The sequence below is a fragment of the Boleophthalmus pectinirostris genome, unplaced genomic scaffold, assembly GCF_026225935.1.
Source record: "Boleophthalmus pectinirostris isolate CB_2022bp ecotype Guang Dong unplaced genomic scaffold, ASM2622593v1 HiC_scaffold_22, whole genome shotgun sequence".
Taxonomy (NCBI): Eukaryota; Metazoa; Chordata; class Actinopteri; order Gobiiformes; family Gobiidae; genus Boleophthalmus; species Boleophthalmus pectinirostris.
This window is the reverse complement of record NW_026571190.1, coordinates 12690562-12711016: the sequence shown is the minus strand read 5'-3', so window position 1 is coordinate 12711016 and position 20455 is coordinate 12690562. Positions and strand designations below refer to the sequence as shown.

Below are 20455 nucleotides of genomic sequence, written 5' to 3'. Positions count from 1 at the left end.
ATAAAAAAAACACATAATGTTTACATACTATATAAAGTTTTAAAACGTTTGACGTACTGCTCATGAAACGTCACTACTGGGTTGCCAGATTGGTGGTGATGTCGCCCCATAGACTGTAGTGACATCTATGAATCCGTCAATAAAGGATCCACTCATATTCTGGCAACCCTAGCACAGCGGTACAAACAAAAATCTACACGGAACACGATTGAGGAAAAAGGTAAAAAAAAATAATTAAAAATCAACAATCCTGTCAATTTAGGAACATTTTCCAGTTTAAACTAACTGGGATGTTATATGCGCCTTGCCACCTTTCCTTTCCTGATAATGTTGTTTCACTTTATGTCTATGTTTTAAACTGGTAACCAAGGGCAGCGACTCATTCATGTGTTGTTACCACAGAGTTGATCAGTGTTTGTTTTAGCATTACGTTATTGAAACAGTTTCCTTATTTTATATTACTACCATATTTTAGATAAAGATGCTTCCAACGGGAGATGTTCAAGGTGGCCTTCGTAAACTGGAATCTCTTATTCGTACAATAAAATACACGGGTCCTGTCAACTATAGCAGGTAAATGACTAATTTGTTAGTTCGAAGTCCAGTTGATAAGCACGTTTTATATTATTGAAAACGCATTTCAAAATGTAACTTAGCTTTATCTACTGATACCTCCCTGATTCTTTTTTCAACTTTTGTTACACGTATAAGTGAAGACCCTAAATTGAAGATCATTTATGGGATTATGTAAATGCGTTTTCTTATTGTTTTAAAGGCGTAATCTAGTCATAATCACATAACCCAGCTAATTTAACTAGTTGTGATTATAGACATACTAATAACCATCTATTTATATACAAATTATATATTCACAATTACTTTTTTTACAATTAGAACAGCTGTACACATTTCTTTGCTAATACTTTGGTGAAGAACGTAGAATTTGTGACTTTACTACTTTTCCAAACAGCCTCACGAGTGGAGACCCTGCAGCTTTTCTTCCCATTGTCAGCCACACACTCACTTCCTTTTCTCCCGTGGTGACTGAACAGTTGGTGTCATCTGGATTTGAACTGACCGGAAAAACTGACCTAAGATTCATAGAGACTGTCTATAAGGTAACCCCAATAGTATCTCCCCCTTAATATTTTAATACAGCTTGTGATTGTATCGTCACACATAATTAGAATTATGAGTTAGCCTATTATTAAACCCAAGGAGATTAAAGGACGTTGAATTCATTCTTGTCAAGATAAATGCTATTTACAGCATGCACAGTATATTAAAAGCAGCTAAACAAGACAACTAAATATAAGGGTACATACACTGTCACCTTTTGTCATCCAGTCTTGCACATTGTTGCATTGTTGTTGTTTTTTTTAATATTCCAGCCCAAGCTCTATAATTATAATGATTTTTATTTATAACCACTTTTCTAGACACTAAAGGACACTGTGAAAAACACACATACACGCACACACACGCACACATACACACACATACACACATATATGCAATTAAAGAAATCAACATGCTTAGCAAAAAAAGGTTCTCCTTAACATATTAATGATCCATAATCTTTTTTTTAATGCACAGGTGTTGAGAGATGTTTTCAAATATAAGCCAGTTTTAACCAAAGAGCAGTTCCTTCAGTGGGGATTCTGTCAAAGGAAGATTTCTGTTGTCTGTGATATCATCAGTCTGGTGCTGCAGAGACACAACCAACACAAGAAGGCTAAAGTAAGACCACACCTGCATTAAGTAGAGTCTCAGTAGAACATTTCTGAAAAGTAATATTTAAAATTCTTGCTGTACAGACTGCTGAAGTTAAGCTTGATCATTTTATATAAATTGCTTTTATTTCAAAAGACAAGATAAAATTGGGAAACACATTTTTATATGAGTTGAACTTAATAAACCACTTTTTTAAAGGAACCCAGACCAGGTCATACTCTCTTAGTATAAATGAGCTAAGAAGTTGGCTTAATACATGATTTAGTATGCTTGCAATAAAGGCATTTTCATAGAAACATTTTCCAAAAACATTTAAACCAGTCTACGTTAATTCTTTGAATGTAAAAATATTGGTTCACTGTTAAAAATTGCAACTTCTGTTTCATGTAACAAATTCACTATTTATAAAAAGGACAATTGAAAGAATGGAAGTGCGCTTGGGTTTATGATGCTTGATGCAAACTATTTGTAAGATAATAGAACTTCGCAATGTTGTGAAGATAAGTTACTGTCTACTTTGTCTAATCTTTTTTGTGTTGTTTTATGTGACCAGCCTAAATCCAGATTTCCTGCTTCACACAAGAATGTCAAAGTAGAAACAATTTCCTTTGCTGATCTGGAAAATGCCGTAAGTGTAAAGTAACTTGGATTAGATGTACTAATGAAACAAGAACAATACAAATATATCGTACATGTTTACCTTTTATTGTTTTGTTGGGTAACCACAGATTTAAACACCAATCCCATCTTTGTGACTGATTACTCAGGTTTTGTTTTTTGTTGCTTTTCTAGAAATATTACCTGTAAGACATGTTAATCTGCATCTCAAATGTGTGTATATATATTTTTCTAATGATCTATTTTTAGGTTCTTTCAAAGCACTGTTTATGAACAACAGCTTCTTACTATGTCCATACACCATGTTACTCTAGTGCATCTGAAGTTTGTATCATTAGTGGCATAAAGTTCAGGAATTATTTTTTGATATATGAATATATATCTTTTAGGTTCCTGCTACGCCTTATGTTGTGAACCATGTAGAATGTCCATCCACAATTCCTGTGACTTTCTCCCATAAAGAGACGTCTTCCTCAAAGATCGTGACCCATTCACGTCCAGTTGAAAGATTCATTTCTCAGTCTTCTGAACACAGGGTCATAGAGGTGACAGGGATACAGGAGGAGGAGACTGCTGACAAACAATGTGTAAGTATGACCTGAAATTGTACTGGCAATTTTATATATTATAAAACTGAAACAGTTAATATGATTAGTTGGATTAATCAGTTACTATGTCACTTTTTTGGTGGAGAGTCTGCTGCCCCTTGTCCCCTTGGAGATATTGTTTCTTTGCTTCATTAAATGTAAAAACATGCACCCTTGAGATTGCGCGCCTCTCCACAGATCTCAAACGTGCTCTGATCTGGATAAATTTAATGTCATACTGTGGAAAATCCCAGACAAAGCAATATCAACTCCATGGAGACAACCACTTGGTGAACTCTCCATAAGAAAAGTTAACATAGTGCAGCTTAAATTTATCTAAACTTAATAAGATACTGTGTTGTTGTTGTCTAAAGTAAACAATAAACAGACTTTAAAAAAGGTTTTATTACCAACACCAAGATCAGTACAGGATAACAACTCTTTAATCTACAGGTAAACGTATACTTCTACTTATTGTTTCCATTTGACAAAACAACTCAATAACTGCACATTTTTCTTTTTTTGTTCTGGTAATGTGGTTTTGTTTTGTTTTTGTTTTATAAAGCTGTTGTGGAAAAAATTATATATCTGTCTTGAAGATAAATAATGAATCAATTTGCGAAGCCCGATGAGTTTTTGGAATATAGACCAAGGTTTATTCTTGTTACAGCAGATATGGACAGGGCCTAGGCCTGTTTCGGACAAAGCCCAACAGCCTCTCACCGTGTCTCCCCCATGTCCCCTCCATCTCTCTCCCATGTCCCTCTCCAGAGCATTTGAGCTCTGAGTATTTATACAGAAATACAAGTTACATACATATCAAAGCAGAGTGACTTTGGTTTCAGAGGGTGGTACTAAATTAACATACAGTTGAGGACAACAAAGGGCTTCCTGAAGGCGGAGACAGTTGTGCCCGATGAACCTTTACACATGTTAATGACTGGTCTGGGTTTCAGGTAGAAATCACATTAATTTACACGACAGATTGAGAGAAATCTTTCCACAATCTAAATTTCTATCACAAAGTGTTTAAATGATTTGTTGCAAGAAGGTGTATTTATATGTGTTTTCAGTGTGTGGAGTTGCAGGGGAGGCTTTCAGCTCTAGAAACCCGAGTTGAGAACCTTGTTTCTGAGCTGGACCGATTTGGTGTCCTGGAGAAGCGCTTGGAGGAGCTGGAAAGACTGAACAACAAAGATAAAGTTGGTAGATTTCATTTGTTTGTCTTCTTATTTTTGTATTTGTGAAGATTTTGGATTTAATTGTTTTCATGCAGACTGACGAACAGCTTATTACCATATCCAGAGAGACATGGGAAAATCTGCTTAGTCGTGTTTTACTGTTGGAAACCAAACTGGAGCTGAGCAGTGCTAAGGTAACAGTTTTTATTATTTCTATTTGTAATATTAATCTTCGTAATATAGCAATAATCAGTCATAACATTAATATCCATCTGCATGACTAATATGCAACCCATGCAACACATAATGCATAACTGAACTGTGTAGACATCTATAACAACCAGTATTAAAAGTATAGCTCTTATCCAAAGTCAACTCTAGGAGTGAACCAACTCTAAAAAGTCTCAGAGATGCTGACCATTGCAGACCAGGAGCACCCTGCAAATATATGCTGAACCTGGACTGAACCTGGACTGAACCTGGACTGAACCTGGACTGAACCTGGACTGAACCTGGACTGAACCTGGACTAAACCTGGACTAAACCTGGACTAAACCTGGACTAAACCTGGACTAAACCTGGACTAAACCTGGACTAAACCTGGACTAAACTAGGTGTAATGCAACCTTTGAAAGATGATGACAACTGCAGACTGGGAACATGTCACCGCAGCTGTACTAAACTAGACCAGGACTAAACCAGGACTAAACCAGGAATCAGCACATCTGATACATACTGACCACTGCAGGGAAAAAAAAGACTTCCTAAATGTATTCCACCTATAAAAAATGCCACAATGAATAGATTAATTGTTAATTGCAATTACAATTATTATTCTTGATGTACATGTACATGTTTTTAGGTTAAACATTTTCTTTGTCTTTTTTTCAGGAGAATGTCCCTCCACCATACCCAGCAGCAACAACCTCTTTTGTCCCGAATGTTTCAGTTGATGTTCCACAGGTAAGAGCCATAGCAAGAGTATTTGAGTTTTTTTTTTTTTTTAAACAACACATATGGCTTAAGCACGAATATATGTAAAATTTGACTTATTCCAAATATGTCTGTCATGCCACTTAGCCCAGTGTCAAATGCTCCACCTTGAGAGAGAATGACAGAAAAGAACTGGATCAGCTCACTTTGACAGAACCAGACAATCAAGTAAGATCTGTCAGTTAGTATTTTAAAGGTGCACTATGTAATTTTTATGGATGACGGTATGCCACCAGCTGGTCTCCATGGAGATGATATGGCTGTGTTTGGAATGTTTGCACAATTATGTCAATAAATTTTATTTACCGGGAATAATACGGTCCTAATCAAAAATATTTTTAATAGTTTTTAATAATTTCCATTTTCATTTATAGAGATTTGTATTCTTTCATGATTAAGCATGTGTTACAGTACCAACAGTCTATTACTAATAAAAAAACAACATATATTTTCCTTAAGGATGATCTTAAAGAAAGACTGGAGAGGATCACCAACATGTAAGTTCAATGGGACATTTTTATTGAATTTTATGCAGTGTATGTATTGTATTTTATTGCATACTATTTTAATGTTTGTGTTTGTTTTAGGTTGAAGAGCACTTCTAGTCTATTGAAGAGCACTGACAACTACAGTTAATTATGTTGTTTCTTACTAGTGCAAACTTCAGCACATTCAACCACTCACTAGGTTCAATGACTGAAATACCACAGTCATTTAAAATTTGGTTTATTTTGTATTAAATCATAATGAATATAAACATAAATATTTTTTAGTTCATGAGATTTCATACACTGGTACTTCACTTTTTACTGCTACATTAACAATTGGTAAGATTACTAAATAACCATGAAATTAAAATGAGATGATTATAAATAATTGACCTTTCTAGTCGTTTTTGTTTGTCATCTGTTTGAGAATACTGTAAGAGAGATTACATATTGATAATATTTGTTTTAACCGTTTAGACATGTCCAATTAGCTCGAATACACAGTTAACTCACTTGTTAGAGCTTAAGTTTTTACGTTATTTATATAATTACTATTAGTTTTTATAAGGGAATGTAGGTGCGGTGTGAGTGAAGTGTCCTGCCTTCGAGTCAAAAAAATGGGCATAATACTCAAGTAAACGCGGGAAATCACTTCCTGTTTAAGTGACGCGTGTTGTGCGTGTTTGTGTGCAGTGCGTCTCTGCTGCAGCCCTCTCGGTCTGGCTTTTTAACTTTTTTAAAAGTGTTTATTAAAGACGACCTTAAAACGCAACATTTTTAAAGTAATGGAGACCGATCATCAGCAACCTAAACTTTGTCTTCTCAACGGGTAAGATCTTTTGCTTTATCAACATCGCATAAAACCAAAATAGTCATCGTAAAAGTGACAGTTTACTCCATGAAATAGTTTATATACTCAAAATTTTGCATAATACCTGTATATCGTTGGATTTAAAGTGCGCATTTTGTAAGGTATGCAGAAGTGTTCATATTTTGAAGTGACCTACTTTTAACCTCGATCATAAATACTTGCATTCTTGTAACTTCAGTAATTTCTCTCTTCAGATTCTTTTTCTCTTTTTTTCTCTTTATTAATCTAATATTTTTAACGTGTTTTAAACGTGTGTTTAATATGCTTTATTTATTTATATTTTCACCATCTGACTATGAAGAAAAAATAATTTTTGGAGTTCTAACTGAAATACATTCCTGCAGTAGTGGATAGTTGTGAAAACTAATCAGAAGGAATTCAGATCTACATTTACGTTGAATTGAAAGAAAATATTTCTTGTAATGTGCCCAACAATGCACTATCATAGGGTGACATCTAGTGGTAATATAATAATGATGTTGAAATGCTTTTCCTTTTGAGATCTGACCTGTAACATTATGCAGTAATGTATTACATATTTATAAACAATTGAACCCTTACTTGTATTTATGCTAAATGCAGTCCTAAACTCCGTGAACCAGAAATAGTTTATTCTTTTTTGCCATTGATTAAATAATACTACTGTATTTGTTAAACAAAGTATTTTTGAATGTGTTGTAGAGTCTGGAGGAAAAGAGAGATAGTTTAACACATACCATATGAATGGTAGTGGAACTTCTAGCCCTGCTGAATACACTTCTATATCAAAACGCGTAAGATGGTACACTTAATAAAGGACTTGTAATTATTGCACACAAAAGTGCCTCTGATTTTGTTCAGCTCCACTACCATTCACCTTAATTGGTTGGCAATGGCATGTGTTCAGCTATATCTCTGTTCCTCCATGACAAGTCGCCTCATCCTTGAAGAGCACCAATGTCTTACATCCTACTGTTTCATTAGAGATTCATTGAAGCACTTCCCTTATCTCCTGTTAGTGGTTTTAGAGTCCTTTTACTGTCTGTCTGTCTGTCTGTCTACCTATCTATCTATCTATCTGTTATATATAATATAATTCTATCTGATATATATAATTCTAATTTTATATATATATTATATAAATATTATATATACATTTTCCCCCCTGTAGTAGCACCCGGAAAAGGGAGGACTTCCTGGAGTGGCCTGAGTATTTCATGGCAGTGGCGTTTCTGTCAGCCCAAAGGAGCAAAGACCCAAACTCACAGGTGATAAGAGCAGTAACTCACTTTCATCAGACATCTATAGGGGACAGGGTGCATGTGATGTAACCAAAAAAGCAATTATTTATTACATGATTTGTATGAAATGGAAAATGCCATTTGTTGAAATTCATTTAATGCAATAAATGTACTTAAACTTGGACAACTTTTTTTATTATTTATTTAGCAGAAGTTTTCATTAAAAAAAAAAATCTGTCTTCTGCCTCTTATGAATCTTTTGATCTAATTCATTTATATGTTTTTTTTTTTTTTTGTTTGTTTGTTTTTTTGTTTTGTTGTTGTTTTTTTGCCAGAAGAGTAAAATAGTAAGTAAATAGTAAGTAAAAAAAAAGAGTAAAGTCAAGAATGTGCTATCAAAGGTAGCTCTAACAGGGCTTAGAGCTCTGTTTTATTACAGAGAGAAGGCACTGGGCAAGTCTTTGAAATCTTCTGTGTATTTTCTGATTCTGGGTACATACAAGGTAGCAGTGGAACTGTACGAGATTTGGGGGAGGAGGTGGTGGCCCCATCTAGAGGCTATAATTAAAGGTGTACTATGTGTAACGTTCTCTGTCTGTTACCTGCTTGCCTCCATAGTATTGCTTTGTCATGAAAAAAAGTTATAATAATAACTGCAACTTTCACCAGCTGCTGTGTGTCTTCCATGTGCAGGTGGGGGCGTGCATAGTGAACCAGGAGAATAAGATCGTCGGGATTGGGTACAACGGGATGCCCAATGGCTGCAATGATGACCTGCTGCCCTGGTCCCGGACAGCAGATGACCAACTGGACACAAAGTACCCCTACGGTGAGAGGCAGGCTGGCACGAATGATACACAAATATGAAACTATTCAATAGCACAGGGTATGCAAAACATCGTATATGTCAAACAATCTATTAAAAAGTGGTCATGTAGTGTCATCTTTCAATGCTTGGAATCAGATCTTGAATTTGCTGCCCTGGGGCTGATTGCTTCAGTACCAAGGTAACTACCGCCAGTTGTAATTATGCACAGGAACACAGGGATAAAGTGTTTGGCCCAAGAACACAAAACAGTGGGGCACCAGCTGCAAAATTGTCATTGTGTCCTTCAGCAAAACACTTCACCAGCATTGCCTGATACAAATGTGATGTGTGAGTGTTGGTGATGGTCGGAGGGGCCCATGGTACAGATTGGCAGCCTTGCTTCTGTCAGTTTGCCCCAGGGCAGTTAAGGCTCTATATGAATCCAATATTATCATTATGAATATATGAATGAAAGCTTCAGCCACAGTTTATGCACTTTGGCATGTGTCCTCTAGAGGGAGGCAAGAGATGAGTAATGACCAACTCTCTTAACTTTTATGTTTGTTTTTTTTTTCCTTTGTTTTCAAACAAATTGAGTTTTTAATAATTCCACACCGTGCATTTATTTAGTTACTGGGTTGTGTAAGGATTCTTAGACTGACAAGTAAGTCTATTTCAAAGGCTCAAAGTAAGGACACATGTTTAATCAAAGTTTTTAGTGCAATAAATACAGCCAAACTGAAAAAAACATGCTTTTATCACAGGTTCTATGCTTTTGAGGAAAAAAGTTGCATACTGAATTTTGATCCCGATTTTGAGTTGTATGTGAAAGGATCTCCAAACTCATATAATCTCATATAAGAGTTGAAACGATTTAGGGTGCACTCACTTTAGGACTTTAGAACTGTGCCCAAGCACGGATAGCCCCTAAAGACTCAGTCCCCGGGACCAAATTTGGCCTGCGAGATCATGTCAAATATGTATTAGAGCTGCCCTCCGGCTGCAGATAGACTTTAGAGACATTATTTATTTAAAATTTTCTTATTATTTTATATTATGCTTGTTCTGGATTAAATTTTGAAGCAAACCTTTATTAATTGTCTATTTTAATAAGAAAAGGTTTAACATTATGTATCTCCAAAGAAGCAAAAACATGCAGATGTTGTTGAAATTTTTCACTAAATATTTAGTTTGGCCCACGACTTAGTCACAGTTTTTAATTTTGGCCCTCTGTGAATTTGAGTTTGACACCCCTGCCCTAAAGCGTGGTACAGTGTGAGCGCAATCACACCATGCCCAGGCTTTGTCTCTGGCTGTCCTCACTCCTCCTCCTGTCCTCGTGTCTGTCCGTCCTCATGCACTGTTATTATATCCGTAACCTCACGGAGGAGGTTATCTAATCATATCTGTTGCACTATTTAATAGATATTTCTGCTGCTTATTTTCTTCACTAAAGTGTTAGCTCTGCTGTGCGACATGTAAAAAAAAAAAGAGCTCTGGTTCAGTTGTGCAGGTGTGAGTGCAAGATAGATATTTTTGTAGCCTATATTTATTTTCAATGTGAAAGTTTTGCGTAAATTATCAATACTGAAGTGTTTTGTTTTGTTTTGTTTTTTAGGGAGAGAGAAATGCTGAATAAATGCATCGTGTAAATAAAAAAATAATCGTTTGAATATCCTGGTTTCAGTATTGACCAAAATAATCGTGATAATGATTTTTTTTGGGGGGCCGGGCACGTTAACGCGTTAACTTTGCGTTAACTAATTAAGTCGTTAACGCCGACAATTATTTTAACGCCGTTAACGCAGTTTTTATTATTTATTTATTTTATTGTAAACGTCTGTTTCTCACTGTCTTATATTTTGAAAAAGTCCAACGCAAGCGTTTCTTTAAGTTTGACGTCTTTTCTTTACACTTTTTTCACTTTTTTCTGACCACGTGAGATGCAACGTGCCCGAGCCTCCGCGAGCCGCGAGTTCGGCCGCGGGCTCCGGCTCCGGCCGCGGGTTCAGCCGCGGGCACCGGCTCTGAGCTGAGCTTATTTCTTTAGTTCAGTGCTGGAGTAACTGATTTACCCAGATACCATTGGAAGAAAAAATGTGATTGGTCCATTTCCATTCCATTATATTAACCCGTCTTTGACGCCGTGGACGAACGGGACAAAAATACTTGACGCGCGGCCGTTGCCCTGGAAACAAGAGCCCGGTCCCGGTCTTTTCCCGAAACGATGTCAGACCAGACTGATAAAGTGTTTTTATGACATAAAACATCAGCGGAGGAGATCAGGTCGACGACTGGGGCGTATATATATTTATACTCCGCTAATGACACTGGATCAGTCCCGGTCTAGTCCTGGTCTAATCACGGTCTTGTCCCGGTCTAATCACGGTCTTGTCCCGGTCTAGTCGTGGTTTAATCTCGGTCTATTCAGGGTCTAGTCCTTGTTTAGTCTCGGTCTAGTCTCGGTCTAGTCTCGGTCTAGTCCCGGTCTAGTCCTGGTTTGGTCCCGGTCTAGTCTCGGTCTACTCCCGGTCTAGTCCTTATTTAGTCCCGGTCCGGTCCTGGTGTAGTCCTCCCGATCGGCTCGGTGATTGTGGTGTATATATTTAATCTCCGCTCATGTTTGTGGTTCTCATTCTGGTTCTCGGGTCTTGCTTCCTGATAATAACGTCGCTGCGTCATTGGATACTCGTCCCTGATTGGTTGACGCGGCGCGTCTGACGTGAAAAGTTCAGCATTTTCAACTTCTTGACGCTGACGCCTTGGACGCGCGTCTAGACCGCTGACGCCAAAACGCTCAAGACGCGCCACGTCGACGCCAGATTCGCGCCGCGCTGATGCCGAAAACGCGCCGCAAAAACGCAGGACGCTCTAGTCGCGCGTCCACATAGACTTTACATAGAAAGTGGACGCTTTGACGCTTTGGTGTGAACGGCCCTTAAGAAATATCAGACCAAGTTTATAACACTGATCTAGAAATTATTACTAGTGTAGTGTTCATTACTCACAGCATAAAAAATATTCAATAATTATATTAGTAGTACAAATGTCCATTCAATATTTTTTTCTTGAGCCTTCCCTGAATACCTTGAAGGCTCTGAGGGCTCCCTGTGAAAGAAATGCTGTTTGCACAACAAATGTATGGCTCTTTCATTTACATTTCCAATAAAAGAGCGCTATACTCTACTTTTTAATTCATTAATTGGTTTTGCGTATAGCATGCGATTAATCGCAATTAATTTTTATTTTTGCCCAGCCCTAATTTTTTTTTTTTCCCATAATCAAGCAGTCCTACTGTAATAAGCTTAGAGCAATCTGTGGGTTTCAGAATTAGGAAAAATCAGCAATGTTGCCATAACAATAAAAATAATAATAATAAAAAATCTTTAAAATGTTGCATAGTTATTTTGGTAAAACTTTGCTTTAGCCTTTTGAAAGTTGTGAAAATTGTTTATAAAATAAGTGTATGTAAATAATTAAATAAGATGCTTGGAATACATAAGTTAAGTTAGGAATGAAGTTGGACCACTGCAAACTGTTTAAATGAACAAATTCTCTTTGTCACAGCTAACACTGGTGATGTGTAAAAGTATAACTTGTATTTCCCCACAGTGTGCCACGCGGAGCTAAATGCCATCATGAACAAGAACAGTGCAGATGTGAAGGGCTGCACCATGTACGTGGCTCTGTTCCCCTGTAACGAGTGCGCCAAACTCATCATCCAAGCAGGTGGGTACAGCTCTGCTCAAAAGCATTTACATAAAATAACTTAATGTATGTTTAAATTGTACTACAAGAAATGGCATGTAGGGTCTTGTGATTTTACCTGCCATATGATTTTAGAGTACTGATGTCACGAAAATGCAATTTTACATTTAAGGTTTTACTAAGACTCTTAAATGCCTATACGTTTTTATTTTATTTTTTATTTTTTCATCTCTGTTAAGTTTATAATTTTACTTCCTGGTTGGACACGGGCAGCAGATGTGACATACATAGAGGTAGAGGTAAATTATTCATAAATGTTACCAAGCAATGATAATGTTAAAAAGTGCCAATTAAGTAACATCTCTTAATTGCACAATAGTTACCGTATGATTTGACAAATGAAAATAAATTACAACTTCCTTCATTTTTGTTAAATCAATGTTCAACTATCACAAAAATGCCTTTGTGTGTAAATTGTCTCTGTATTTTTGGATAAATCAATTAGTTCTTGGAATAGGTGGAGGGATTCTCTATAAGAACTTGTGGTTACTTCCCCTATTTTCCAGCTTTTGTTCTCATTTATAGCGTTCATGTCAATGTCTCATAATGGGGAAACGGCCGCTTGCATATTCACAGAAGCGCTGTACCAATACTCCAGCCCTGAGTGACTGGCAGTGATGATATTGTGACATTGGCACCCCATTATAGACGAGGAGAGAAAGAGACAATTAATTAATTCCGTGGGACATTCAAGTTTTCAAGTTTTGCTGCTGCAACAGTTACACTGCGCTTCCCAGTCCCCTTTATGTGTCAGTCAAAGGTCACAGTGCAGCATAGCAGAAGGACACAACAGGAAAGGGCTCTGGTGTCTTGGTTTGTGATGAAATGTGCCAGTCCCTCAAAGTATTTCCTCTGGAAGGTCTTCTGCCACATTTGCTACCACATGGCGTAAAAAGCCAATAGCATCTCAAAAGTTCATAGCTAGCTCCTTAGCTAGCCTCTTGCATGGTTTCCATGGGAAAAACTAACTTAATTTCACTTAATCCAGTCCCTTGCTTGTGTCCTTTGAACTGCACATTCTGCACTTCTTAGTTTTAACTGAATTTAAATACAAACACTAGAGCATTGAGCACAGGAAAGTCTTCTTTGAAACAGCCAGCCTTTTCAGTCCGTCCTGGAATCTGGTCCCCACAGAACTAAAGTAATGTGACTTCTATCTATAGCTTTAGGAGACCTGTGAAACAGTGGCTTCTGGACAATCAGACACGTGAACATAACTTGGACTCATCTGTATGTGTTTTAACATCACAAAGCAAATGTCTCCGTTGTGTTGTGTGATTGTGATTTATGTCTATTGTCTTTAATTTGTGTACTGTATTTTCTGAACTATAAGTCGCACTTTTTGGGGAAATGTATTTTATAAAATCAGAGACCAGAAACCAACATTTCATCTTGAAAGGCAATAGTAATAACAACAGAATAGAGAACAACCGGCTGAATAGGCATTAATATGTTAATGTAACATATTAACAGTTATTCAGATAATTATAGCATAAACAACAGAGCATAAGTTTACCAGACTCACGATCTCACTCCAAACCACTAAATCCATTGAATTCTTCATCCTCGGTCAGTCGGTGTCACTTCAACCTCCAGAGATAAACCATAGATCCATGATGTAAACGGAGCACCGTTTCCTCTTCTGTGTAGCTGTCGTCAGACTCAGCATCAGTTCCAGTTAGAATTATTCCGGCCTTTCTGAATTTCGACAGAATGCTTTCCGTGTCATTGAAGTTCAGGCTTTGTCAATTCATCCAGTGACTTCCAGGAAAGTTGGATGGCGCACCTGCCCGGTTACTGTGAAGCTGTGTTCTCCATCCACGCTTTCCGCGAGTCCCTCACAAGTTTCTCACTCACTCCAAACATTTCTTTCTGCTGCTCAATTACCGTTTTAGGCTTAATATTTCACTATTTGCAGCAAGACAGCAGCTTTTTCTACAGGACGCATGCACAGTAGAGTGTGAAGTGATGGTACAGGAGTAGTAGCAGTACTCGTCATGTGTGATGGACTGAATGTTATTGTGCATATGTCCTGTTTTTGTCTTGCCATCAACCTGCTAATCGACTACAGATGAAAATGTGTCTGTTTTGAAATCGCAGGGATTAAGGAAGTAGTGTATTTATCTGATAAGTACCATGACACACCTGGAATGACTGCGTCCAGGAAGCTGCTCAACATGGCAGGTGTCCAGTTCAGGTATGTCTCTGTACGTCCCTGTGCATGTATGTTCTGTTCAGATATAACAACTGGACTGGAATCATCTATTACTTATAAATAATAATAATACTTTTTGATAATGGAGTTATTCTGAATATTTCTCTCACTTGTGTGTCTCTTGATGATGTTTTGGTTGTGCTTTGGTTTTGGCAGGCAGTTCCAGCCCAAGAGGACTGAGATTGTCATTGATTTTAATTCCATCAACCACACTGGAACACGGAGCAGCAGCAGCCAGTGAAATACCTGATGTGTGGGACCACTGAGAGGAGTGGAGGGGGCTGTGATAACCTCCTTATCCCCTCCTCGTCTAAAGAAAACTCAAGGATGCCTCAACTTTGGCATCTTTGATATTTTGATTAACCCTTTGGAACGTTGTGATACTCTAATGTGCTACTTGGGTCTTAATGGTCTTCTTTTAACATTATGTTCTTGGTTTAGGAGCATTTTAAGGACTGAATGACTGGAGTTTAAAGTTTTTTGTGGAGAAAACCCCAGATTTCAGTTTTAAGGCAAAGAACAATTTTTACATTTTTGATTTGCTTGTTGTAAGCTGGTTACTGTGTTGTTTTTATCATTGATTTGCTAAGTGGCTTAAATGCCATTACAATTAATCCACATTGTTTGTACTTTTTGAAGCTTGTACTGTTATACTGGAATTATATGGGTGAAACAATATACTATTTTGGTTTATTCCAAATATACGGCTGCAAAATTAATCATAATCCAATTGACATATCAATTAAAATGAACACAACTGGCAAATTGCAACGTCTGTAATTTGTGCCTTAATTTCCTCCAAAAACAATAAATGTTCTTTCTGCATTAAAACCACTAACACACAGTAGTTAGATCTGTACACACATGTATTGAAATTAATACATGTGATTCTTCTACTAAACCAAGTTTATAGGCCTATTTCAGTTTTTTTTTTTTTTTTTCAGTCAGTCCTCCTGGATGCATTTAAAATGTGAACTTTGAACAGAATCCTATTATTCTATCATTAAAACATATAAATCAAATCAAATAAAAAATAAAAAGTTGGAAATACACCATTATTGTGAACTTTTGGTTAGAGAACACTGATTTGCTGCTGGAGCAGTAACAGAACTGCATTATTCTTTGCACATGTGAATAAAAAGGTCAATATTCAAGAGTTTTATTCACTAAAAACAAAATTACTATTGTTTTCATTGTAATGTTTATTTTATATAGCAAAATGATTTCCAAATGTGTTCTCACTGTCTTTAAATGGGCTGTAAGAATTGATACATTTTGAACAGATCCTGTGTGGACCATGTGTCCTTGTGTGTGAAAAGGCATCAGGCTCAAAAACTGTATAGTCAATAAATGTCCTGGACACATAAACCAGATTCTTTCTTTAAATAGATTTTGGTGGGGCGTGAATGTTTTCTTAATGATGTGACTGCTGACCTCCTTAACAACTGTGTTTGTGATTCTACACCCTCGTTCTTAAAGTCACACACTTACCACCTGCACCATGTTAGACCAGTGCTACCAGTTATTGAAAATTTTATACATTTACAAAACAAAACGAAACAGAAGTGCAGACCACAACAAAACAAAGTAAAATTAAATTAAATTAAAATTAAAATTCAGAGCATCCAGAGTAAACAATAGTTATCTGTCCTGACAGTATTAACATATCGAATTCAAATAATCGTTCCATTTCCTCCAATACCTATTACATTTAGCAGTAGAAAGTCTCAATGAAAATGTCAATCTTTCCATGTCATATATCTCGTTGACTACTTTGATCCAGTCAGTGAGTCCAGGTGCATCTTTACACAACCATTTCCTGGTAATGGCTTTCTTTGCTCCAGCCAGCAATATTGACAAAAGATATTTGTCTGATTTCTGTAATCCACATATAATATTATAAAAAAAGACTTCAGTAAATCCCAATGATATTGGCAGGTGTAATCTGAATATGCTTTGAATAGCTTTTATCACCATTGTCCAGTAGGATGTGATCTTAACACAGTCCCAAAATATGTGAAAATGCCCTGCTCTGACATCACCACAGTCTCTCCAACACCGAGCCTCTCTGGGTCATTACTCCGCTTACTCTTAATATAGGGTGTAACAAAAAAACGTACAGTAGTTTTCCATGTGAATTCTCTCCAAAGACCAGAGCTGGAGGTGGTCATTGCAGTTCTGCAGATATTGTACCAGTCATCCTCAGATATTGTAATATTAGAATCTTTTTCCCATGCTTCTTTAATGTATATACTAGAAATGTTCTTTGATGCTTGTAGACATTTGTAAGCAATGGTTATTTGTTTCTTAGGAGCATTACCTTTGCATGCTTCTAGAAAATAATTTACCAGATCCCCCTCTTCTGCAGGAAATTTTATTTTTCTATTGAAATAGTGTCTCAGCTGAAAGTATCTGAAAAGATCATGTTTTTCCAAATTGTACTTGTCTGAGAGTTCCAAATAGCTTTTCAGCACGCCTTTCAGTGATATAGACCAATAACCAGTAATACCATTTTGAGACCATTGTTGAAATCTGTTATCTGTTTTTGCTGGTAGAAATTCTGAGTCAAATGCTGGCCAGCGCATTATTTTGGCCCTTTGTTCAGTATTCTTGTTTTTAAGTATTTTACTCCAGATATTAATTGGTGTGTTTATCCATGGTGGCAATAGTTGTGAATTCAAATGTATTTTTATTAAAGGTTGGTCACTAAGTATAGATTGTATTGGGACATCAAAGTATGACTGGTCAATCTCTTTCCATTTAACATCACAACTTGGGTCACACCAATTTATCAATATTCGTAACTGGGCTGCTTTATAGTAACTATTTAGACAAGGTATAGCCAATCCACCTTCCTCCTTCCGTAATTGTAGAGTTTGAAATCGTATTCTTGGTTTTGTATTTCCCCAAATAAAATTTGAAATCATTCTATTCCATTCGTTGAATTGTTTGGTGGGTATTTCAACTGACAGCGCCTGAAATAGGTAAAGGAACCTTGGTAATAAATTCATTTTAACTATTTCAATCCTATTATACATATTCATTGATAGTATCCCCCATCGCTGCAGGTCAGCCTTAATATTTGTAGTGAGTGTTCCATAATTTTCCTCATATATTAAAGATAAATCCTTTGGTATTAGTATTCCTAAATATTTGATGCAATTGCTTTGCCAATTAAAATTTGTCATTTTACATATCTCGGCGGATGGGTGATAGTTAAAAGGGATAATCTGAGTCTTTTGTAAATTTAGTTTATATCCAGAATATGTGCCGAATTCACGGAGTAATATCAGAAGGTTGGGTAAACTGACTGTTGGGTTGAATAATGTCAAGAGGACGTCATCTGCATATAAACAGATTTTGTGTGTGGTTTCTCCTATTGCAATGCCTGAAATATCTTTATGTTCTCTTATAGCTTGCGCCAGTGGCTCAATAAAAAGAGCAAACAGGGTTGCGCTTAGAGGACAGCCCTGGTGACAACCCCTCTCAAGATTTACAGTTTCTGAAAGGTCCCCGTTAATTTTGATTCTGGCAGACGGTGATTCATATAGTGATCTTATACATCTGATTATATTACTGTTAAATCCAAATTTGTTTAAGGTTAAATAAAGATATTGCCAACTAACAGAATCAAATGCTTTTTCAGCATCAAGACTAACTGCTATAGATTCTATGTTTTTCATTTGATGAATAAGGTGAAGAGCACATCTAATATTGTCATGAGCCTGTCTATTACGTACAAAACCAGATTGGTCAGTGTCTGTCAGTTCTGGAACCAATACCTCGAGCCTCTTTGCTAATATTGTGGCAAATATACGATAATCAATATTTAAAACGGATATTGGACGATACGAGCCACATTGTGTTTTATCTTTACCAGGTTTATAGTGCTACCAGTTATTAAACTCCACTGTTGTTTCACTTTTGAAATGAGATCAAATATTTTGTTAGTGCTTTGTTTTGTTTTTTTGTTTTTTTCTGCAGACAAATGAATTACAGATTATTTTAATTAAACTGCTTCTTGCCAAATTTTGGTTGTGTGATATTGTTCAATTTATAAAAGAACCAAGTATTTTGTCACTTAGACCAACATCACAACAGCGGCAACAATAACAACAACAGCAACAATAACGACAACAATAACAACAACAACAGGTGAGATCAAAGAGGTCCACTGCTGCCTTGTTCAAAAGTGATTTAGCCTGCATGGCTAACTCTGGCACATTTACATGTTTTACTGACACATGTAGATTAATGTGCACTGTCCCATATTTAATAAATAAACATAAACATAAAAACACTCAGTGTTTGAGTCAGGTAGCCATTAAAGCAGCCAACCACTCGGCTGCCGTGGACACAGCGTCACTTGTCATTCAAACACCTCTTCTCCCCTCACTAAGCCAAGTTACTGCAACTTCTGTATCTCTGACCACTAGCTTTACAAATTGACCCCCCTGACCACCATTTACTCCCTCAAACACCAGTTTCATTCTAGGTAAGGCAATCTAAATTAATCTTATCCTACATAGTATATTACATACATAATACCTCAACTTTCTAAGCAAGTTACAAAGTTTTTGTTTTAAATTTGTTTTTTGCTGGAAGGAATCTTTATTAAACTAAGTACTTTCTCTGTGAATAAAGCTTAAACTATGAGACCGTTCTGAAGTATGGTTTTACCTTTATTTTTATGCTAGTTCAAGCTTCACGCAAGTAACGTGCCACCTGATTGATTTTTATTTGGTTTGTGTCTTTAACTGTACTTACGTAGGTACGGCGCCACCACTGATCTCAAAATCCACTGTACTGCAGCATTCATTCTTAACTATTTGATTCTAATTATCTCATTAAATAGGACAGCATTGTCTCCACTTAAACTACCTCCTGCTTCTGAAGAGTGTGGACGCTATCCTTGCTTGCTCCTGCTGTTTTCGCTTTTTAATCAGTTTACCTCCTCCAACAACGGATAATGTGCCTATTTTTGATAATGTGTCTATTTTTGATTTCCTTTTAAGCAAATGAATACTTTTAAACATTTTTACATTTTTTAACAAATCATCTGATGAGCCAACACGTCGGGGAGAAGAAACCAAGGGAATTCTATCTGTGAGCGCTGTCAGAACTATCAACAAGAAATTTATGAGCTGCGAGCACGGATATTTGCTTTAGAAACTGAAAAAGGACTTCATCAGACGCTACCAGTGACTTCCAGTGGTGAGCAACCTACAGTTACTTCCAGAGAAGAGGGTGGAAATTCTTTCAACTTAAACCTGAGTGATACTGTGTCTTTTCCGAAACTTGGTACAGACCAAAATGCTAAGCCAGCGCAGCGAGTGGTAAAAGACAATGCTAATATCGTTATATCACCCACAATAAAGCTAACAAACAGATTCACCACTGTCACAGACTGATGTTAACGTACAAACGGATAATGTACTGTCATCACAAAACAAGAACAATAAAGTTGGCAAAAGAGTGCAGGCATACCGGGAATCTGTGCCAAACGTCAAGGTCAGAGATACGTTGCTGCTAGGAGACGGGGCTATCAGTGGTGTGAGTCACAGAAGAATCCTAACATGCTGCTACCCGACCTACACTGTTTCTGAGATAACAAAACTCCTGCCAAAAGTTTTGTCAACACACCAAGGGGTCAAACAGCTGATTGTGCATGTGGGTGCAGTGGACATCAGAATGGAACAGAGTGAAGTCTTGAAAAGGGATTTCACAAAATTATTCGAGGAGCTTAATAAAGTGGAGGTTAAGACATTTATCAGTGGACCTCTTCCCAACATAGACCTAAGGAACAGGAACAAATTTACCCGACTGTTTCAGCTGAACACGTGGCTGCTGAATGTGTGCGCGGCCAGAGGATTGCACTACATTGAGAACTTTGATCTTTTTTGGAAACGGAAGGACCTGTTTGAGGGAAATGGCCCACACCTAAGCAGAGGTGGAGTGAGAGTGTTGACGGA

The 20455-nt window shown here is 36.9% G+C and overlaps 2 protein-coding genes across 3 annotated transcripts; both read left to right on the top strand.

Annotated features, from left to right (window-relative positions):
- The first annotated feature begins 151 nt into the window (after positions 1-151).
- On the top strand, positions 152-5993 carry cep44 (centrosomal protein 44). Its single transcript, XM_020920118.2, has 12 exons — positions 152-220; positions 476-573; positions 971-1118; positions 1597-1740; positions 2288-2362; positions 2742-2939; positions 4013-4141; positions 4216-4314; positions 5012-5083; positions 5201-5281; positions 5573-5610; positions 5701-5993. The coding sequence occupies exons 2-12, from the start codon at positions 482-484 to the stop codon at positions 5747-5749; spliced, it is 1125 nt and encodes a 374-aa protein (XP_020775777.1). The 5' UTR covers positions 152-220; positions 476-481; the 3' UTR covers positions 5750-5993.
- A 276-nt stretch (positions 5994-6269) lies between these two features.
- Positions 6270-15851, top strand: LOC110155999 (deoxycytidylate deaminase). 2 transcript variants are annotated; one of them, XM_020920179.2, is made up of 6 exons: positions 6270-6430; positions 7626-7719; positions 8386-8521; positions 12113-12229; positions 14369-14465; positions 14640-15851. In XM_020920179.2, the coding sequence occupies exons 1-6, from the start codon at positions 6387-6389 to the stop codon at positions 14722-14724; spliced, it is 573 nt and encodes a 190-aa protein (XP_020775838.1). In that variant the 5' UTR covers positions 6270-6386; the 3' UTR covers positions 14725-15851. The 2 variants fall into 2 exon arrangements, with proteins under 2 accessions (XP_020775838.1, XP_020775837.1); XM_020920178.2 differs by having other exon boundaries at positions 7623-7719.
- The last annotated feature ends 4604 nt before the right edge of the window (positions 15852-20455 follow it).